The 23,966-nt window shown below is 36.7% G+C and overlaps 1 protein-coding gene across 1 annotated transcript in view; it reads right to left on the bottom strand.

Moving 5' to 3' along the window:
- The window catches only part of INO80 (INO80 complex ATPase subunit), a 67,829-nt gene that overhangs the window by 3,046 nt on the left and 40,817 nt on the right, over positions 1 to 23,966 (bottom strand). Inside the window, exons 26-34 of the mRNA XM_062577641.1 lie at positions 19,666 to 19,891; positions 14,231 to 14,358; positions 9,125 to 9,219; positions 6,956 to 7,028; positions 5,117 to 5,275; positions 3,624 to 3,726; positions 2,966 to 3,054; positions 1,979 to 2,134; positions 610 to 769 (exon numbers count right to left, since the gene is read on the bottom strand). Of these exons, the coding sequence (XP_062433625.1) occupies positions 610 to 769; positions 1,979 to 2,134; positions 2,966 to 3,054; positions 3,624 to 3,726; positions 5,117 to 5,275; positions 6,956 to 7,028; positions 9,125 to 9,219; positions 14,231 to 14,358; positions 19,666 to 19,891 (1,189 nt within the window). The remainder of the gene's footprint in view (positions 1 to 609; positions 770 to 1,978; positions 2,135 to 2,965; positions 3,055 to 3,623; positions 3,727 to 5,116; positions 5,276 to 6,955; positions 7,029 to 9,124; positions 9,220 to 14,230; positions 14,359 to 19,665; positions 19,892 to 23,966) is intronic.

Genomic DNA, 23,966 nt, shown 5'->3' with positions numbered 1-23,966 from the left:
AAGTAGCTACAACTAGTTGTTATTACTATGAATCCAACCCACAAATAGGTGAAGGATTCTGGGTTTTAATTAGTTCAGCATGAAGTACTTTCATACTTCAAGATACATTTTTTTTTCATTTGCTAAGAAATTCATCAAGAATTATGACTCTATTTCAGTGTCTAAAACTATCATAGTTAAAAACATTTCCCATCATATAAAATTACAGCTGCTTCAATCATCCAGTAGAAAAAGAGTTGATTATCAGCCCTATAGCAAATTAAAAGAAAAACTCTGAGATGTATATTTCTGTGGATGTCCATAATATGGTGATACGCATGTAATACAAAGAGAACACTCTATAACATAGGAACAAAGGACAAAATTCTTACAAAGAGTAAGTAATGCGGGGAACAGAGAAGTGTGATGGATGACAGACTACAAATAGGTAGATTTCCTGTCAAATCTGAAGTAACATCACAGTGAAAAGGCACATTTTTCTAAACTTTTCACCTCTTCCCAAATCTTGCCAATCATCCACACTGTGATTAAAATGCAGGAAGCATATCACCTAGGCATACAAAAAATCAAGATTTAACTATAAGTTAGTAATAAGGCAGCAGTACTGACCATTCATGGTATCTGAAACTGAACCAGTAATGGAAGCAGGAGAGTTTGTTGCCCTTGACTGAGGTGCTGAAGAAGCTGGATCATCCACAATCACAAGCATATCACTACTGCTCTCATCAGGAGGGATAGAGCCCATATGTAACTCACTGCTGATGGATATCTAAACATGACAGAGAACAAAGCCATTAGCTTCTCAGGTTAGGAAAGGGGAATGAAGGGTACAAACATAACAGCACCTTTAAAAGATATACACTTACAAGTAATTAATTGGTAGAAAAAGATGGATCAGAACAGCTATGTATCATATTGCCCAGTTTCACATCCTCCCTAATCACATCACACCTATTTACAAGTTGAGCAGCAGTAAAGACCTCTAGGTGCTCTTCATTTTCAATTGTTTAAAATGTATGTTAAAAAGTAGGAGATTAGTGGGCTCAGAGATTTAAGAAAACCTCTGTTCAACTGTGCATCTTCCTCAAATGGTCTGCTCTCATGAGAATGTCGTCTCCACCAAGACAGAAAACAGGGTTCTTAAACTAACAATACTGCTAATGAAAATCTTTATCAATAAGAGAATGACAATATAGGAACTTTAATCAGCATGGCAGAGAACAAAATGTATTTGCTGACAAAAACAGTTTGCATAAAAAGATGAAGGAAAATAAGATGCATGTCACTGGGAATTTACAATCTAAATTCCAGAAGGAAGGAAGAAAAAAAGACCATCACCACACACACACACACACACACACACACAAAAAAAAAAAAAAAAAAAAAAAAAAGAAGAAGAAAAAGAAAAAAAAACGTGCTAGTTCAGAATAAGAAGCAAGGAATGAAGCAGAGAAGGAAATGCAGAAGAGACTCGTGAGGAGTTCTTACAAAGGAACTGAACGCTGAGGAGTTATTCGAGGGATACTGTTTGGTTTGTTAACTAGAAAGGGATCATTCCTCATAGGCAAGCTATTTGTACGGAGAAAGGCATGAAGTTATAAACATGAGCAGAACATAAAGGCAAGTAAAAGGGAGAAGAAAGTAAGTAGGATTGTAGGCAGGAATGGAATAATTTTGGAGGCTGAAAGGGAGGGGGTGTCAGGGCACACACCTGCTGTAAAAAGAAGTAGGCAGGCAGCAAATGAAGAGAGGGATGATGGAATGACAAATAACACAGAGGAGCTACAGCAGCAGATTATTTCAGTTGTTGTATTTTCACTAAACCATTTTCACTTCCATGGTTCATCTTTACGACATCTTACTTCCCTACATATTTGCAAGTTCCATACTATCCAAAAAAATACAAAAAGGAAGAATCCTACAGGCTGTAAAGCCGTCATTGAAAAAATGTATAGTTCAAAGCAGCAGCAAGTCTCACCTCACTGAAAGGGCTGGGCATAGCAGAGTCTACACTAATGAAGGAGTCGTCACCATCAGCAGACAGGTTGGAGTTATCAGCTGAGGGAACAAATGGGATCACCAGGTTCATGCCCTCTTTCTTTCTCTTCCCATCCAACTCATCTTCCTTCTTTTTCTGAAATAAATAAAACAATACAGGGAATGAAAAATACAATAAAACAGGAAGAAAGTGAACAAGTTAACTGAAATCTCAACATCTAATGCAACACAACTCAAGGATCACCCGGCTCAGAATTAATCAGAACAAGCTTCTGAAGGACACAGTAACAGATCCCTTAAGGGCTGCTTCTCTAAATCTAAGTGTTCCCCTCCACTCTCAAAAGAGCTGGAACGTTGTAGAATCACTCTTACAGAATTACTTCGATTTCCATCACCTTTTTTAAGTGAGCTTGAAATTCTTTACCATCATACTGAATTCCAATTAATGTAAAGCTCCCCATTTCAAATATTCAGAATTTTCCTGAACTAGTTTTAATCTTTTTAAAATAAACTAAGCTTCCCTCATTCCACACAAGCCATGAACCACAAGACACAGATAAAACCCAAACAGCTAAATTTACATTCCCTTGCCAATAGTCCCAGAAACTGTTATTAATTCTGTTTTATATGCCACAAAATGATCATTTGATCATTTTTTCAAATGTAAGTCCCCAAACTGTTGTCTGTAGGCTACTGATGAATCTGCAAAGTTGTTAAGAGTATGTAATACTTCCTTATTTTTCAAGCCGTAAATCATATTAAAGGACAAATAAAATTGCAGTACATATTTTGTAATATCCCTCTTCTGTGTAAGGAACTGCCACTGATTGACGCTCAGTGGTGAAGGGGAAGTAGGACTTATGCATCAGATGGCCTTTGTAGAAGGTGTTTCCACAGTACATGATAGCGTGCCTGAAGCTTTTCAGTCTCAATGACTGAAACAAGCACCTTCTTTGTACCATAGTACCTTTTCAGCATATTTTTCCCTTTTACGTTTACGCTCCTTAACACGATTTGTCTCTTCCTGTTGTCGCTTCTCTTCTTGACGCTGACGCACTGTCAGAACAGAAATACAAAGTTGTCATCACTGAAAAGTTATTTCATGTCCTTTTGTTAATATTATGAAGAATTTTAGTTCTAACAGCTGTGAAGAAAAGCCATCCATATTACTAAAGCACACTGAAAGGCTCAAAGGAGAACTATTATATTAAAACTTTTTGTATCTAAATTACTAAAAAGTCTTTCTGGTAAATTCTTATTCGAAGCAATATAAAGGTCGCCAAACTTCAAAAGTATAATAAAAAACAGTGTTCTTTACTAATACCTGTTTGTTACCATCTACATAATTCTTGTCAAAACTTTGCCATTCAGGAACAATGTAATGATCCTGAATGAGTGCCAATAAAAATTTGATCACATCACTATGTCTGTTTTACACAATTTATCCTCTCAATTCTGCAGTGATATGAAACCATCTTGTATTAACAAGAGCCTGCAGTGCAAAACAAGCCAGGAAACAGAAGTGGCTATCAGCAATACATGCGTGTGTAGAGATAAAACAACATATTTTAACGAGCTAATGTACGAGAAGGTGGAGTGATTGCTGCAACATGAATTTCACATACATTTTTTCTCTAGTTCTTCATCATCCAGTAGAAGGCTAACCACCTCTTTTGGTTTCAAGGTGTCAGGTTTAAAATTGCCACCTGAAATCACCATTCGCTGGATCTAGAAGGAAAAAAAAAAGAAAGAAGAAAAGAACAAAGAAAGAAAGGAAAAAAGAAAAGGAAAAGGACATCACGCAAAGAAGCAACAAGCTTTTCTTCACTGAAAGCCAACTAGAAAAAGATGCAAATGTGTGAAAATCTGTATAGTCTCAATTCCTCTATCACACTAACGCAGCAAAACATTGAGATTTTATTGATAGTATGACTATTAAAAAAGACAGCAACTGAGCTAGAAAGCAGAAAACTGCCATCCCTTGTGTCATCTCCACACTTCTTCTAAAGCAACATAAAATAAACAACAAAAACAATTAACTATATTAACATATTGTTGAACATTAATTAAAGATAAAGCAGTACCTCCTGCAAGGTAAATATTACCGGTCCTATTTTTAAGTAATTTGCATAGAGGCTCATGTAAATCACATTCTTAAAGGGTACAAAATTTTTAGTCTCCTTGACTGAAAACCTAAATCTCCTTATCGAATCTATGTCTCTATTTAAGTAATTCACCCAATTTCTATAGCTCCAATCTTACTAAAAAAAAGTGCCAGGTATGAAAAGAAAATACACAACTCAAGACTGGAAGCTTTAGTGTAAGTCAGCTTCAGTAAGTTGTATTAGCAGCAAAAAGACTGCACTCTTTTTTGAGGCTAAGGCCAGGTGACTCTAGTACAGTACCCTGGAGCAAAACCGATGAGATTCAGCAGGGGAATTGCGAATGCAATCAATTGAAGATGCTTCAACTATTGCAGTGCAAAATAAATGCTAAGTAAAGAAAGGCCAACCAGCACCTAAGTAAGAAGAAAGCTAAAAGAATCCCTAAATACCCACAAAATTTGAGTCTTGTATACTTTACAAGAACTGCCACCAAGGAAAGAGAAATTGCTTTATTTTTTTCTTGCCAGTAAAGTGTTGTGAGGTTTAAAATTTCTAACACATTTACTGCTTAATGCTGCAAGGCACTGAGCATTCCCAGGAACCCTCACACCTTAAATAAATATCACTTGATACCTTCCAGATTTCCTTAAAAAAAAATCAGCTTTGATATAACAGTACAATATTAACAGAACCATTAGCTCTAACACTGCAAAGGTGGAATTTCTAGCCTTAAAAAGAGGCCTGAATAGTTTCAGTGTGTCATAAAAAATAGTTTTCATGAAGTCATGGTATAAACAATTAGCTTCTTCCTACTTTACAGAACGCAGCTGTAGTGCTGCTGTGGAAGAGACACAGGGATTTTTTTGTTTCCTTTTTGTTTTTTTTCCCCAAAAGATATTCACTTTTGGCTTCCCTTCCAGCTCCAGGCAGAGACCCTTCTTGTTTCTTCATTCGATACGTTTCCTGACACCATTTCTATACCTACTTGTTCCAAATGATTTGTTTGTTCCTACCTCACTCTTTTCCTTGGCCCTTTGTAAGATGCGCTCTTCAATAGTGCCTTTACATATCAACCGATACACAGTAACTTGTTTTGTTTGACCCAGCCTGTGGGCCCGGTCCATGGCTTGTTGGTCTACTGTTGGGTTCCAATCACTGTCATAGAAAATTACCTGGAAAAGAACAGAAGGGATTAAATAAAACCACACATTTAAAGAACACGGTGATTAAAAAAAAAAAAAAAAAAACATACTGAGAAAATTGAAAGTTCCACTATATAACTACCTGCTCACTTGCAGGCTGTGTTCACCTAGCCTTGCACAGTACTTTAAAGACTTTCTCACTGCATTTCAGATGCAATCAAACTCCTCAAAACTATGAATGTTTCAAGTTCTGTAGAATGTCTTTAAAATCTTATCTTTTTTAAGATGTCTGCTTTGGAGGCAAAAAATTCTGAAGATAACCACCATGTTAAATCATTGCCATGTGATTGGCCTACAACTACTTGCATTATGAATCCATTTTAGAGCGTTATTTACATTAAAAAGAAAATTCCACCAAATTAGAATTTCATGTGAACAGTAATAATCCAAGTATATTTTTTTTCTTTCAAGAAAATTTCAAGATGAGATTAAAATCTCATCTTCTAGTGCTCTAACTACGAACAAACAAATACCACATTATTGTCCAGTCATTGTAACAGTATGCACAGTAACCATACAAAGCACAAATGTTGAAAGAAATTTAAGGTAGCAAAGAGAAGCATTTAGAAAGTCACCACAACTGAGAAATAAGACTAGTCATGCAAGGAGCCTGCAGGAGTACACATATATATCCATCTATTTCCTCTGTTGAAACAACTTCAGTCATGAGAGCTTTCCAGTTTTAATGATCCTAGATACTTGCTCGTTTCCAATTTCTTTAAGTGATAGCAAGATACGATGGGATATTAAAAAAAAAAAAAGGGAGTAAGATTTTTGATTCAAAGATCTTTGGTTTTGTGTTGCTAAGGACAACAGTTGGTCTTGTGGTCAAATCTGCATGCATACAAGGTATTAGGTTAGCAGCACCAGAATAGCTGTTATTCAAAAGATGAACAGTTCATGCAGTTCAGCATTACTTCCTGTAATGATCAGTGCCAGCTAATCCGAAGTGCATATTCTTACAGTTCACCTAAATCAGTATGCATTTATATCATGAATGAGTGGCAGGGTAAAAATGTATCCTTTCTGAATAGCTGATACTCATTTAGTGTTTTGAAGCACAAGTACAACTCAACCACAACTGACTTTGTACTTTTAACAACATTGCTTTTGTGTACAGGGAAAAAAAGCTGGCTGATAACAGTGCCATTATTCCTCTGTTACTGAACCGTAAGAGTTAGAAGTCCATACATGAAACAGCACTCACTGCATGAAAGTGTCATTTGCATCTGTAGAGCCCTTCAGTCATCCAAATTCTCTCTAGGTTATCTTACTGAAGTATGTGGGGAGAAGGAAGGTGTCTCCAAATGCAACTGAAAACTGCGTACCAAGTGTGTGACATTCTACAGCTTTATTACCAATATTATACTGTATTACAAATATGAGCAAATTAAACAAGGTTATGCAATTTCATGATGTAAATGGCAGTACTAAGAAAAAAATAAATCAATCAACACAGCTGAAAGACTTTCACATAGAAAGACCAATTCTGCTACACAAATCATGAGGACAGGAAGGAGATGAGCAACTTGGGAAAACTGGTTGTAGAGGGAAGGAAAAGCAAGGAAATATTTAAACTGAAAATTAAACATTAATAAGCCAAATTCTATTTTGTATAAAGCTTTGTAAGCTTTGCCAAGCTTCACTTACTGTATCTGCAGCTGTAAGGTTAATGCCCAAGCCTCCAGCTCTTGTGCTTAACAGGAACACAAAAATATCATTCCTGAAAAGGAAGGAGAGTAGAAAACCCTTTATTTATATAACTCAAACACAAAAAAAACCCCTAAGGGTTTTGGAATCCATATACTTGCAGGCCAGGCAGAACTGACTATTTTCTCATGACTCAAGATTCAAGATACTACAAGTATCAACCTCTCTCTGGCAAAGTTGGGTCATAAAAACAGACTCTCAAAGAACTCATTCTGGTCCAAGTTAAGCTTCCTTCTGCTCACCCCCAAGAAACTGCCAACAGACAACAAAAATAATTATTAAAACTAGGAATTAACATAAAGAAGCTAGGAAGTCTGAAATTAAAACAAAAATGCTCCGGCAATATGAAATCTAATAATACAAAAATCCATCTTGAGCTATGGACAGTTGGGAGCAACTGAAGCATATTTGTCAAGCTTTAGACTTTCTCGACCAGATACAAAGCCAAGGGAATTAGCAAGGGCACGTTCACAACGAAGGTAATCCTTGGCCAGGAAGTCTTTTCACTGTTGTAGCAATAGTGGAACATGCATATAGACAGTCACCTGAGCATCCAGCTCAGAAATGCTTCTGGAAATGCCACATGGAAAGGAAAGAAATAGGATAGTGCCACAGAGTATATATTCTATGGTTATATATTTTCAGCACCTTGCTAGGGCATCTTGCAGGATAGTTTAGTCTCAGTCATGTTTTTTTTTTTTTTTTTCCCCTGGAAATATTTACTCATAAGTAAATCTTGTATAAGAGGAACTCAAATAACATTTTAATAGGAATTCTTGTTTAGACTGGCTGACCTATATCTCAAAGGGATTTCCTGTTGAAATGATTATTTTTCTTCAGCTGTTCTATTCATTAATAAAAATAAATTCTGTCCATGAATAAAAACAAATTTTTGACTTCTTTTAGTTAAAGGGTCTTACAGGAAGAAGCATCAGGATTTCAGGAGAACATCATAATCAGAAAGGAACCTATTTCTGGCAACTGGAAACAGGCAGAAAGGTTCTGCACAGTACCCTCACTTCAGGTATTTGGCACACATTTTTTTCAAGTTTTATTGCTCAGAGAAGCTTAATAAAAGGCTCTTCATTGCACACAGTCCCTCAGGTCTTTAAGTCTCATATGAGCTAGCAGCCTGAAAAGATAGATATTACTTCCCCTCCAATTTTCAGCTATGATACCTTGAAACTGTTAATGCAAGGACTATTCTCTGTTCTAGAACGTGTGTTTTCACCCTGCGGGAAGCAGCAATCTATGATCCTTACTTCTCTGAAAACAAAGTGACCGTATTTTTAAAGGTCACATCATCATTCAGGACGGATTACCTTACCAAAGTATCATACCATCTCTGACTGAACTACCACACCAAAGCAACATCCTATCAAGCCATATCTAGTGATCAAAAGGAAACTTAATAGCCATAAATTCAATCATTATAATCACATATCTTAGTGGAAGTAAAGTTATACTACAATATATGAATCTATAATGAATATATAACTCTTTCTTTCCTGATATGCTAATAAAAGGTGCAAGAAATCATTTTGTTTTACTGAACTGGTCAGTATATCTTACTATTTAAAAACCCATTTTAACATTAGTATATTAAAGATTTCTTAGCAAATCTTGCTGTGTTACAGATAAAATTAATTATACTGCCATTCAATGAAATCATGTTTAAACGACACGGCTTGTTTCACCGGAATCTAGGTCAGTTTCAAAAGCTCTAGCACACCCACGATTTTCTGTTTTATCTTCAGAGTGTTGTTTCTCAGAGCACATAGTAACCAACGAACATTTGCTCCCTTTCTAGTGAGGTGTGTAGGCAATAGCATATTTGGAATGGTAAAGAAACAGAACTCCGAGTTCACTGAAATTTGCTTCTGATACTTTGTTTCACAGATGACAGATTCTTAAATGCAACTGGATTCACCAGAACCAAATCCTGGTCCGCAAACCACCAATACCTTGAATGTTCGAGATAAACAAAGTCCATTTAATATCACAAAACATAGCTTAAGTGCAAACATCATGTAGTTGATTTCCAGTACACCTTATACCAAATCTGTAAGTAAACGATTTAGCACAGAAATGCCTTATTAAATGCATTACCTGTTCTGAAAATCTGCTACCATATCCCTTCGTTCAGAAATCTTTGAAGAACCATCCAACCTCATGTAAGTATGTTTCCTATAAACCATGTACTCCTGCAAAGAACACAAGTCAGAAAAAATACAGTTGTTCTTGAAATTGTTCATTCTTGATTCTTCAGGAAAAAATTATAAAACGAATTCACACTGAGGGAAAAAAAAACTTGAAACGTCATCACTAAATATGCTGTAAGTGTATGCAATCAATACTTTATTATTATAAAAATTAAAATATTTAGAAATTAAAGCTACTTTTAATCATCTGACAATTACTTTTGCATTTCACAAAAGCTAAGTAATAAATTATGATGTCAGTTCAGCCTTTATTCATTTACAATTTTCCTTTCAAGGTTTCAGAGCTGGGGATGCATGTGCTGGGCTGCAGACCATGTTAAGCCACATGCCTTTCTTCTGGAAGTAAATAAATAGGTAAATAAAATTATTAACTTACTTCTTTAAAGGTTTGCTTTCACAAAATCAAAATTTTGACCAAATCCCAAATGGTCACTTTCTCACAAAACAAAATACCCATCGTGTCTGCTCTCTGCTGATTTTAAACGACTTGACTAGTGGCTTCAAAAAGCCTGCCCTGTACTCTTAAGGTCTGCCCAGGCTTTATCTCACTAGTAAAGAGCCTGTGAATTTCACTGAGTACAAGAACACTTTGAAACATTAGTGTGTTAATGCACAGCTCGTGCCAAGCAACAGAACCGAAACCTTTGCCTGGGACACAAATCAAGCGGCACCAAACAAGGAATGCTGAAGACAAAGGCTTTCTTCAGTGAGACACGTTTTTCATGCTCTGAAGTGCCTAGCACTTTCTGGTAACTGCAGCAAGTCAAAAATTCTGAAATGCAGAGAAGGATCCTTCTAGGCTATGTAGATATCCTTAGAGTTTCTTTGAAAAGATGCCCTCTAATGTGCTACCACTGAGATCCTTTGCTGATACAACTTCTACTGGTTACATTAGCTAGATGTAAACCCTATTGGTATTTGCATGTCTCTTTTTGAGAAGCTGTGATTGCGCATGAAGACAGGAAAGGAACAGATGGTGCTTTAGCAGTAAGAACTATGAGATCCATCTTGCTCCAAGCTTCAATGTTCAGCAGATCAAGAACTGACATGCTGTGAGAAGACGTGACGGTTTTCACACTCTAATGAACCTTCTGACAATACCATGCTCAGTTATCCTTTTCAGCTATCCTTCAAGTGTTCCTGTTCCTCTTTACCTCTCCTGCAGTAGGGAAGCAGAACCAAAAAGTGCTGCCGTACTACAAGGAACTTGAGGAAAACGACTGCTTAACTGAAAAGAAGCTTCAGACAGATGGAGGGAAAGAGACATAAATAAAATTAACAACGTAGAAAAGATCAAAAGTCACACTTGGTCTACCTCTATGGAATATAGCTTATGGCTGATAGGACTTTAGCACAGAGTGATAGAATTTTAAAGCAGAGAAGAGCTGCTTAACTAGACACTTAGGCCCTCATTTACTATTGATTTATTCCATTTCTACGCGAGGATATAGCTGTCAATTAGGCACTATGTGACCTCCCCAGATTTGATTGATCCTCTTTATATTATCATGAGGGCCTCTTCTTTCCTCTTCTTTCCTACTGTCTCTATCTGCCTTTATTTTGATTCACTCTTTTAACATCTTGAATCAGTCTTCCCTCATCTCACCACTACCCACCTCTTCATTAGCAAGTCTCCTAATCAAACTGCAGAGTAAATAGAAAACAACTTCTTTCATTCTGACAAGTGCTTGCATACTTACCCCAGACCTTAAATAATTCCACTAAGACACAATTTACAAAGGAATAAACTACTCTATACCTTCAATACTAGAATGGATTCTTTTTTTCCATAAGACTAGCTTAGTAACTTAGCCTTTAGCTAATTCCTTCAATTCTCCACTTAACAGGTTCTAGTCTCTGAACTCTTTCTATGATCCTATATCTCTATCCTCTTTCCTACGATCAAAAAGAAAGCCTCACAGTATTTTAACAATGCTCCTATGAAACATTCTTGTTTGCAAAATATGTTTATTTGGTAACTTTATTTTTTTCAAATATTAACAGTATTTTCAGAAAAATCAGAATAATCAGGAAAAGAAACATTACAACTTATACTACACTTCTCAGTAGTTTTGATCACTCCCAGAAATGACATACTTTCAGCTTCAAATGAAAAGTGAGAGCATTGTGACAGCACACAAACTATTCAAGAACTAACACACTTGCTCCCTAAGTTTAGTTGTGGAAAGTACTTTATCTTTCTAGTTCCCCCCCAAAAAACTGTTGCGAATCAAGAAAACAGAGAACAAGATGAGGTAAAGCATCATCTAATCCTTGACCATCTGGAAGGATTGAGGTCACGCCACTACTGAACTGTATCATGCTGATTTCATAGTTGAGATAAAATGAAGAACTGATAGGAATCACATCAAGAGGTACAAGTTTAAAAAGCCTCCTGGCCAATAGCCCAAAATTGCAACCATTGTAATCATTTTCACTTTAAAAAAAGCCAATGATGAATCTCGTGGGGACACTTACAGTAGGCTTGCTTGAAAATCCACCTGCTAATGTTAATTAGTCAGAGGAGTCAGCAAGATACCAGAAGTATTAATATAGGAAAGATAATGAAATTGAGCCTGGCTGCAGAGCACCACCAGAAGAAACCAACCAGGAAGAATGACTCCCTCATGGTGAAGAATGCAGTGCCACTAAAGTGCATGCTCTTCTGAGCTCAGGCACTGATATTTTCTGAAAAAACATAAAATGTCTTTTCCCCTTTATTTCATAGTCCAAATCAAGTTCTGTTATTTTAACACAAACAAAATTGCATGTTCCTTGATAGCATATAACTAAGTCATTTTACTGAATGTAGAACATAATTTGACCCCTCATCAGACGAATGCAATGTGAACCCTGCTGAAATTACTGACAATTATGGTTACATACAGGAGAAAACAATCAGATCCTGAAAAATAGATGTGATGTTAACCTAAAAGGTATGAAACACAGAGCTGCATGAAATAATAATACTGAAATTATACTTTTCTGAAAAAAAAATTCTCTGTATTTATATCTGCTGCCATATAATAGCTGAATTAAGTAGTAGTTTCTTCAGCTAAAGCTAAATCAAACAGATTTTGTAAGCAACATGTTTTGTACTCTCTTCCCTCCATGGATTAGGTTAATATGACATAGTAGCTGTTACACTGACACAGTCAAAATACAGTTAAAAAAATAGGACATCTTATATTCTTTCATATTTATGTAGGTTGAAGGGATGAATTTTGATATCTCTGGACAGGAAAAAAAAATCTGTTGCTATAGAACTTTTGCAAAGATTTGCTTACAACCCACGTCCTTACTTGACTTTTAGCTGGCTTACTTCAAGCATCTTGGACATGGCAGGGGAAGGAAGTAAAAACAGAGAACTTAGTAGGTGACTTATTTGGGTAATAAAGCTCAATAAGTAAAGTTGAGCACTCAGCATTCCATTTTAAAGGCTTGGGAGCAAACATTTTTCCAAATTATCTCCTAACAGAAAAGACAGAAGCAGTAAACACTCAGCCTTATGAGCTTCGTGCAGGGTGTCAGCAAACCTGCAACATGTCCAACATGTACCAAAGCAGCGTAGGAGGCAATGCTACGAAAAGAACCAAGATACAGAAAGGCAGCCATGCAAGCTCTCTGCTTTTCCTCATAGCAAAGGAAAACAAATGAACAAACAAAAAAAACCAGTTTGCAATTTGTTATTGAACTTTATACAAACTGCTAGACTTAAAACGTTCATACAGGACTTATGATTTAGTTAACTATTGATTCAGGCTTTTCCCCTTCTCTCTCCATTTTTTTTGTGGAGAAGACAGTATCCTATGTAAAACACTACTTAGTGAGCCCACTTAAAACAATCCACTGCAGGATCATAGGATCTTGATGTTCCAGCAGTACTGAAACTACACTGCCAAATGCAAGTACTTCCCTACCTGCTACGAATGAAAAATCAGAAACTTTATCATGATTGCCTCTCTGAAATTAATGTACATCAAGGCTCTGTTCTTTTACTCAAAATCACACAGTCAGAAGTTATTACTACTAATCCTTTACTGACAAGGGACGGAGGTATTGTGATACAAGGGATTCCCGTTTTCAGAACCAGCAGAAACCTCAAACTTTGCTACACTCAACAGAAAGCCTGAGAAAGAAACGTATTTCTTTCAAAGCATTGTAAGTATTACCAATAGAAAACCAAATTAATAACCCTCTCATTAACTTCTTTTCAGATTAGCTTTTCAGTGGCATGGTTGCTAACCAAATAAGAGATTTTTTTTTCTTCTGAGGCATACTCAGTATGTTTAAACAATGAGTAATAACTTAATTCTTAATTATTTTCCTAGTTAATATGCCAGAGAATCTCTTTACTAATGTCTACCAATCTTTGGCATGGGAATAAAATGACACAAGGAAAAAGCAGAAGTCTAAAATTACAAACAGCATGAACAGCATAAAATTAATCACTGTTCTCCACTTTCCTTTCAATACAAAAACACATAATCATATCTAGTTTTGAATCAAAAAAATTAGAAGGAAGCAGTTTAAAACCAGTGAAAAGCAGTGTGACTAAACTGTGAGACCCCTTGCCACAAAGTAGCACAAATTATAAAAATTTACAAAAATTCAAGAGGCAACTGGACACTTTCACAGAAGAGGAATCCATTTAGGATTTCTGAATACACAGAAACCAGAGCTGGCTCACGAAGTCCTTGAGTTGCAAATCGCTGGAGGCTGAGGGAATAATCAGGAAGTATCACTATTCTTACACATCTTCCCCTAACCATCTGCTTTTGTACACTAGTAGAAGCATGACGCTAGGCTGGACCTTTTGTCTGACTTTGCATCGCAACTCTTACATTCTCATATTAATGCATTTACTGGGTGTCCCTAAGTACAGTAATTTTACATCATGTTTGCTGCATTCAAATTACAGCACTTTCTCCAAAACACTGTTGTGAAATCTGCAGCTTCAGAATTTGCCTCCTGTAGGTTACAGCTCTCCTACCTCCAGTAAGTCAATCATCCGTGTCATCTGAGAGTAGATAAGAACTCTGTGTCCTTGAGATTTCAGACGTGTCAACAGAAGATCAAGAGCATGAAGTTTCCCACTATCAGTGATCAGACTCTCTTTGTCTAAGAAGAAATGGAAAAAAGCAGGTAACTACAAAAGCCAAAACAGCATATAACAAATTAACTTCTAAGTTTAGTAGCATTTCACCACACCATAAGCCCTAGGTTGAGGAGCTGTGACAAAAGAAGCTACAAGATCCCTTCTCGGTGATATTTACAATCATGCTGCTGACAGTAACTTTCGGTAGCTGGAATGGGAACATATGAATATACCCACCCGGCAAAATCTCGTCACAGGTTGATCTCATGATGAGTACGAGCTTAGTCCACTTTTCAGCTATTTCCTCCTTCTAAGGATTCATCCTGACCATGTCAACAACCACAACATGCCTTCATTATATAAGCTGGCAGTTAAAGGTAATTTTTTTCCCACTTTAAACATGAAATTTTGTCTTTTGGATGTTTCCTGTTACCTGTTGCTGACCTTTAGATGTATTCTTCATAGATTTAGTTTCAAGATCAAATCTGCCACCAACACAGAGAATGAAAACAATTTTCTAGGTCACTGTAAGGTAACAGCCCCTTGACAGTGCTGCCTTAACTCTTCTTTTTCTTCCCTGTCCTCCATTTTTGGTTTTCTATTTGTTTTAAAAAAACATTTCCCAATGACAATTTCTTAAGTCACTTTATGTCCTCTCTAGTTCAGCACCGCTCATGAAGTATTTTTCAGGAAGGAGAGTTTCCTGTTTGTACATTCTGTACATAAACTTCGGTAAACAATACGTTACTGTTGAAAGAGGATGAAGAGAAATTTTCTTCCAAAAAAATTATCTGTTGGAAAGGCTTCTGATGATTCTTTATTCTTTGGGATGCCTGAATTTAGGTTTACAGCCAGAATGGAAAGTTGACAATTACAGATGGTGTAGGCTAGTACGGAATCCAAGTAGCTTCAACATGTCTAGCAGGTAATATTTCTGCACACTTTCTATTGCACAGAATGGATTAACTGATGGGCTGAAGAAAATCCAAATTTCTGTGAGGCACTTAATGCAGTACTGTACTATATTCTGTTTTTAAAAAATGGTATATACCAAAATTACTTAGTTAATCTGAGCAGCATGTATTTTAATATTGCTAAAAACAAGATCATACTAGTGAAAGAGAGATCTACAGATCGTACTTGGAAAATGGTGCTTCTAAGAAGGACTTATGAACAGGGCAGGCAACCAAGTCTGTAACTGTCCAAGTGCAGTGATGTAGCACAGAGGGTAAGTTTGATTCTTGCATGTACAAGCATGGGCTTACTGAGAAAAAGTAGAAAGGCAGCTATCCCATTATCCCATGAAACTTTCACCCAGAAATGTGAATTCTTCCTCTGTTGAGTATTTTAGGATCTCTCTGAAGTTTGTATTCTTTAGCTTATATAAAAAAAATGCCCTAAATTCTGGAGTTACTGGGATCTGTGTTAGGGCATTAGAAGATGCAGCTAGAGTACCGCTTTCTCAGCTTCAAACTCTGAGCTGTCAGTACTGCTTAGAATTTTAAGAGATTTTATTTGCACTATAAGCTAATGCTGTGATGGTTTTCTCCTTTGGTAAATTTAGAGCAATGTTCCTGGAATTCATGAACTAAACAGCCCAGACAAAATAGCTCCACTCTTTTTTTGCTGGTCAACCTCTCTATTCAGTGCTTTGCTCTCCCTTTTCCACACAGATCTCATCTGATGGTGATGTTGCCTTGGCAGGAGTGAGTACCACCACATCACTGCTTGAATCATTAGCAACTACCTCAGGGAATCCATCAACTACAGAGTCAAATCAAGTGGATTCTGTAAGACAAGCTCAAGATCAAAGGGCAGGTGTGCATTTGTTTTAGGTGCAACATAAGGTATAAAGGCATATTACCCTCTAAAATGGAATACTTTCTCAATTATAGAGACATTTTTAATAATTTCAAGTATTCTAAGAAAAATAGAACTTTGAGCTTACACAGTTACAACGATAACAGAAATGGCATAAGGTTATTTGGTTTTAAAAAACATTTACGTTACATCAAAAAGTCTGCACAATAGGAATCTATTTTCTTCACTAAATATGATTTTTTTTTCAAATGATAAGCCATCACATCTTTCTTTTTTTTTCTAATTTGTCAGCTTGCTATTTCAGAAAGAATTAAATAAAAGGAGCAATGCAATATGAGAAGTCTAGCTGTACATAATGAACTAATACGATTATTAACCAAAAGCCATCTGAATGGAAGGAAACAGAGATAACAAGCAGGGTCTGTTCAAAACTCAATCTAGACTGACTCAGATAAATGCACTAGCAAGTTTCCAAATGCAAAGTCCTTCCGCTTTTCTCACATATTCTTTTAACAAGCATGAATAGGTAAAATGAAAGTTTGGTAACTGGAAATGATGTGTGTCCTTTGCTGCTGGTCTCCATTGTAAGTAACTATTTTTAAAAAACAGTATAATGCAAATTACAGCTGAAGTACAACTTTGCAGACAGTTTTAGAGTCCTGAAAGTTAGCAACTTGTTAACAATTCAGTTTGTCTAATATCTTGGCATCTGAGCACTGCTGAGAACATTTTTGAGGAAAACAAAACAGAACTAACAAAAAAAAGAGTTATCATTCCTGGAAGAGAAAAACATTTGACTTTAGCCTGGCATCTTTAAGTATGCTATCTTGAAACCATTGTGTTTTCCAAGCTCAAAAGCTTTTGTGTGCTTAAAGCCTGCCACCTAGTGCTTAAAAATGACAAATTCTGTAAAACTCTTACAGAAAATATACCTCTTTTTCATGCTGTCTTCAGAAAACATGACATTTAGTAGAGGGGGGAAAAAAAAGTGTCTTCCATCTTCAGTTTCTCTCACTGCTGTTTCTCATCCCTTTTACCATGTGATAAAAAAAGAGCTGTTTGCCTGATTTTAAATGGGACTTCCAAAATTCGCAAGCCTACATTTTTGGTTTTTAATTACCACTGAACAGTTCCGATGACAATGTCTTTTGATTTTATTTTATTTTTAATAGCATCATCAAAGGAACACCATTTTTAATCAAAAATTTTCAGCCACTCATGAGACACAGATCCTGGACTACAACAACAAAAAAAATCTTGTTAGGATGCAATCTTTGGGTTCTTCTTCAGCACAGTATGCAATAAACAGGAGAAAACGAGAGCAAAGAGCCAGAACTGTAAAACCACATTGTATTGCCTCTGGAGAGGGGAAAAAAAAAGAAAAGAGAGCAAGAAAGTGCCCTGTCTCTAGGCATGCAGGGATACGGACATAAATTACCTACAAGGGGATACTACGGGATACTATAGCCTGGGAAGAATAGTCACAAATGATTATGACTCAAAATAACCCCAGCCAGGAGCTCTAGCTGATGACTATAGCTGTGCTCATAGTTCTCTGGAGAATGCGAAAAAGTGCCTCTGGACATGCAAAATGCAGAGGGAAGAGAGATAAAGTCTGGGTTCCAGCTGACACCCCTGGTTCCCCTCCCGACAGTCTGCAAGCACAATGGGGTCAGTGAGGAGCTAACTGGCTCTCACAGTAAACAGCCAGTGAGGCCGGTGCTTTTTATCGATGCTAAAAGGACTCAGACACTTCCTGCCATTTAATCCAGGACCATTTTTCTTTCAAAGAACAGGAAAAGCCTCAAGAGATTCCCACAGTGATCGCCACCAAGCCTGCTGCCAGGGTACTGGGAACGCCGAGTCTGAGAAAAGATAGATCAGGGTTAAGAGAGAGAGGTTTCCCCTTGTTCCTGTCACCTATTCACTGTGCACCTTCGCACCTACAGCTTCATTGTACGCTTGATAGACTTCAGCCTTGTAAATGGCTTCTTCAGCATATCAGTTGCTTTCTATAATGCATTGTGCCTGCTTCTGCATGTACAAACACAGCTGTGCAGTTGTGATATCTGTCCCCTTAGAAGAGGTTTAGGTTTGAATGCTATTTCCCACCTAATTAAAACACAGTTGTATCAATCTACTTTTGCATCTGCTTTTAATTCCAACACACCCCAAATTCCACCAGTCTTATATACAGCATCCATCCCAGCCATTTCAATCAGCTTCTGTACTGAGCTCTGACAATCTGTCTTACCTTGCACCTATCCACTCATTCCTGTAAGTTTCTTGTAACCCATCTTCATTCCTGCATAAATTTTTACTGGTAACAAAGTCGTCAGCTTAAAATTGAAAAGTGTTTTGACGAGAATTCAGCCCTCTCCCTATTCTATGTTAGCCATAAATATTTCCACTTTTCCTCATTTCTCCATTCATGCCTTCTACCTTATTTTATTCCTTCACTATTTCCCTGCAGTGATTCATCTTCTGTTTCCAAATAATTGATAAATGATCCAATGCATTCCTGAAGAAAAGAAACTACATAAAATCACCAAATATCATGAAATATTGATCTAGCACAAACTCAGCAAAAACAGTTCCTCTTCAAATGACTCCAAATACTTATGAGGTATCTTCTTAAACCGGACTGCAGCAAGCAAAAGGCCATTTTCCTTTTACTGTGTTCACTTCCCCCGCCAAACATCCTTGACCCAAAAGGGTCTGGGAATAACTTAGGATCTGGCAGTGTAAGCTGTTTTTCCTCTTGGCTATCTCTCAGATCTCTAGTGCTTTATGAAGAACTCTGCTCACTGTTCAGGACCATCTTCCGACAAAGCTAGAGCGTGTCCGGCCCACAAAAGTCACTGCAGTATTGGTAATCAAATTCTAACTGATCTTGGATTACTTTAGTCTATTTCCAAAGGAAAAAAAAAAAAAAAAAAAAAAAAGTGTTTCTTCTTTATTATTACACTGGTATCTTTTTACTACTTTTACCAAGAAATATGAGTAAGTCTTCATTATTCCAGATGGATTTCAGTAAATTCCTTATGCCTTGTTTTCCAGGCAAATTTCCTCTGATCTTGGTCCCCAAACCTTCCTTTCTCAGGACAGACTGCCCACAAGTAGTGTTTACCCTTCCACTACGAAGGCCAACAAAAGATCTCTTAGATCACTACTAGGGTCTTTCAGCACTCTAGAAGGAAAGAGAGGATTGCTATTTTTCTTGCAACCCTTGCTTTAGTAAGCAAGACCATCTCTTTACAGTCATTTTGAGGGCTGACAGCTACAAAGAGAGGGTGGTCAGCATTAGAAAAGTTTTTATCAGACTTGTTCCGTCTTCACTGAAAGCTTTACTCCAGACAACAAAAGACATGAAGTCACAGCGTATTTTAAGATGACAGGGTTAATTTTCACTCATAAAGAAAAAGAAAACCCCCAGCTGTGACCACCAAACAACAGATGTCCTTATCTATCTTGTCTCTAAGCTATTCCGTGACAAACTATAAGCTTACCTGGTATCCTGATAAAAGACCAGCCATTCTGAGGTCTGATTCCCAACAGCCCTCCTGGATATTCTGGGAAGAACCGGGAGCACTGCTTCAGCCAGTCAGCTGCTAGTTCGGGGGCTCCATTGAGTACACACTGCTTTGCTTCTAGACTTCCTCCTTCCTTTAGTGCCCTCCGCTCATATTCTGCACTTTGATCATTGCAATAGAATTCCAGCGGCACAGCAGTTACCTATAAGTAAAATCATAATCAATATTCTTGTTCACAAGTTCTCCCTCATCCTCATTCCCCAAATCCTCAGTTACCTTCCCAAAGGTTCAAATTTTAAAAGCTAAATCACTACTGATATATACAAAGGGAAGAAAATCATAGACTGACTTAAAATAAGACAAGCTGTGACATCTCACCACCCACAAAAAAACTCTATGAATGATCAGTTGTGGACTACTTTCCTTTTGATAAACAGTGCCTTATGTCAACTGCTATGCAACTGCTGGCAAAGCCGAGGTAAAGAATGTTATCTTTGCTGCACATGTCATTTTGTCTAGACTTTTAATTTTTGCCCTTCACAATCAAGTCCTTACCTAGCAGAAATGAGATTTACAAATAGTCATTGGCAGAAACTCATGGTATAATTTAAAATTAGGAAGACACATAAGTTAGGAAGGAAAAAAAGAACAGGGAAACAGTCACATTCTGGAGGCACATACTTGTCAGGATTGACAGCTAACCTGAACAGAAGCAGGCCACAGAAACAGCCAGTGAGCAGAGGATGATCTTCCATTTCTTACAACCATTCTACAAATTCCTTGCCCTATTACCTACTTCACTGTATACAGCTCCACTACACAGATTAATGTTGGAAACACAAGAACTCTGATTTTATGCCACATGAGTTATCTTGGAACAGTTCCATCACTTTTTTTTTTTTTTGGTCCAAACCTGGACAGAGACTAGAAGATATACGTTAGCTAAACAGCTGTATGCCCAGATGGCTGTAAAGCCCCCGAGTAAAGAATTTGTTCCCGCTGACAAGGCTGTCCTTTGTATACTATATAGTTTTGCCTTCTCTCTCCCTTACCAGGGTAACAGACAACTTTGAGATGCCATCCTGTGCTACAGATAACTGCAATGAGCACACAGATTTTGACTACTGGCCAACGAAGAGCAAAGACAAGATGAATGTAGGAAGCCTTTCATCAAGGATGCATCTCATGAAGAGAGACAAGAAATGCTGCACTACATAGTCTGATGTGCGCTCTTCTTTTACTAGATGGAGGAGAAGGTTGGAGCTGTAGACACAATGATCTGTGAATTTCTTCCATTCTCTCCAATCCACTGGAGTAATTAAAACCAACAAAAGTAACAGACAGAAGCTCTGACACATATCAGGACAGCCTGTTCTCCTGTGTTCTTCTTAAGATCCTTCACTGAGAATTAAACTACACAATCCAAAGCAAATAGAAAAATTACAACACTTTCACTCATGCACAAATATACAATTCACCATCTAACACAAAATTCTTTACGATAAAAGGCAGACTGCCAACTTCTTCCTATCTTTTATGAATATAGATCTGCACTGGGCCAGAGTTCTGGAGTAGGCATTTACATAAGGTGTTTACAACTTAGTTTGCAAAAGAAAGAGTAGAAACTTCCACATACTATCAAGAGACCTAGAAATGTGTTTATTAAACACATTATTAAAAAGATTATTATCTGTATAGATTCATGCATGTTAGAGGTATTATTATGACTCCTAACAATAGAGAATGAGCTTATTAACTAAATGACTACAAGAAATAGTGCAATGAACACAGATAAGAAAACTTGTTAAAGTTTTCACATTTTAAAAAAGGATGCAGAGCTGGACAGTAAAAAATACTAGTGAAGTCTGAAGGCTTTGATGGTGAACATTAAACAGTCGAGTTTCTGGAGAATTTGCAAGGCATGGGAATTTGCTTAATAATAAGACAGTTGAAACACATTATAGACAGCAAAAACATTATCTTTGTATTGCAGCTGAAAAGATTTTATATTTTTTAAGGGGCACAAATTTCTTGTTCTAGCTTACTCTAGTATGACATAACTGACTCCTATGTACCAAGATTTTTTTAATTTTTTATATATAATGTACATTGCATGTGTGTATATATATATAAAAGTGTATGTATATGCGTATATGTATATATACACGTACATATGTATATATACATACACATACTTATGTGCATATATGTGTATATACATATATACCCATATATATTCCCATATATATATACATGTATATGTGTATGTGCCTGTGTATAATGTTATATCATGCAAATGAAAAGATAGGATTTTAATAACTTAACTAAATGATAAGCAGTAACATAATTTAAATGTCAACAATTTTAAAGATCCTTATCGTGCTTTAGAATTGTAAGATGAAGGTAACAACTCATACCTCAGAAACAGACTGCCTGACATCTTAGATGCTGGTTACTCCTCTCAACTTTTACCAGTTAATTCAAAATAGAAGGTATTAATCAAGATCATCTTAATGGACAAGACTGTGGCCTATCCCTCTCCTAAAGAGGCCCTTCTCCTTATAAGAATGGATTCATCTCACGGACAGTTGTCTTTGCAAGGTCCAATCTCTTGTTTAAACCAATTCATGAGCATATTTTTAATGCATATTAAAGCAAAAACAATAAAGAATGAAAAATCTTAGCAGTTATGAGAAATTAACTGCTTTGCAAGATGGGAAGGGTTATTTTTAAGCTAAACTGGCTTATAGGTCTATATTTAATGTCACATGGAATAACGCAAAGTGAAAGGGACTGGGTTAAATGAGATTTCCGCATACATGTCCGATACTTACTCTAATTTACCACATGTTAGAGTTAATGCTATCTTGTACTGCCATCTGCAGTCAAAGCGCAAGATTGTCTTTTGTGCAAATGGGTAAAGCTTCTCACAATTCAAAATTCAAACCTTGTTGCCTGAAGGACAGATGCCCAATGCAAACCATGATAGAGACTTTCATTGTTTCTTTTAAGGGACACTATTAACCCTCAGACTTCTGTTCACATTGCTATACTGGACATACTGAATAAACATATTTTCAACCATCAGCAGTCTGTCATAACATTTATTTCTGGGACACCTAGGATCGGTAACCACTACACACAAGCAGAGCAAATGAATATCTAATACAGAAATATGGCCCATCTAATGAAATCAGCATAAAGATTTATATATCAGGATTTTTATAAGAAAAATAAAATCACATTGTAAAATTCTACAAGCTATGTTTCAGTAATGCTCTACCTAAAAGAAAAGCATTAGGAGACAATCTTGAGATGAACTGGGTGTGTGCTTCAGAGTAACCTCTATATTAACAGGAACAAATCTTCCCACATAGGAAGCATGCCGCGTAACAGCGACTAACATCTGAGAACATAAGACTGTCTTTATTGTTAGCTTTTTCTCTCTCTCTAAATGCATGCACGCACACACATGCGCACGCCTCTAAGGTAGAGCTCTACATCTTTTATACCATTTTATAGGAAAAAACATAACTGTAATGGATAAAAATTTTCCATTCAAGCTTGTTTATACTTCTACTCTTTTTTCATGGAGCAGTTGTTTTTGTCAGGCTTTTTTTTGTTGTTTTACTTGTAACAAAAGGTAAGATAGTCCTGAGTGCTAGACCTTCATGTATACCAATGCATTCTTTTCAAACAGACTGAATATAAGGACTCTCAGATCAGAAATACATAAAAAAAAAAAAAAAAAAAAAAAAAAAAAAAAAAAAAGTGGTAAGATGATCACATATTCTTCTCTCCCTAAATTCACTGACCTAGTTTAAGGACATTTTTAAATGTTTCCTGCATTTAGGTCCATGCGAAATTAAATTAACCCTCTAGACATTGTTAAAATGTCCAGAGGCACTTTGCACAGCAATACCTGTGAACCCACAATGTATTAAACCGCTAAACTAAAAAAAGCAGTAATACACTGGACCGAATTAATCAGCTTTCTAATGAGAATACCAGATCCATCTTCCAAGTTACTTTTTTTGTGATTAAAGCCTATTTCTATTCAGAAAAATTGCCTGCAAATGGATAAAAAAGAAAACCGTAGCATTGAAAACCCTCTTCATCACCCCCCAATTTTTCCAGAGCTGCCACACAAACACACTACTATTCCCATCATTCACTCCATTAAGTTCCCAAAATTCACCACAAGGCTATACTTTTTGGAAACACTGGAAACATGTGCTTTTTCTGCCGCTTCACGTCTCAGACCTTCTTGCCAAAAG

The sequence above is a fragment of the Rhea pennata genome, chromosome 5 (assembly GCF_028389875.1).
Source record: "Rhea pennata isolate bPtePen1 chromosome 5, bPtePen1.pri, whole genome shotgun sequence".
NCBI classification, from domain to species: domain Eukaryota; kingdom Metazoa; phylum Chordata; class Aves; order Rheiformes; family Rheidae; genus Rhea; species Rhea pennata.
The sequence above is the reverse complement of the archived record's forward strand: the minus strand, read 5'-3'. Positions and strand labels throughout refer to the sequence as shown.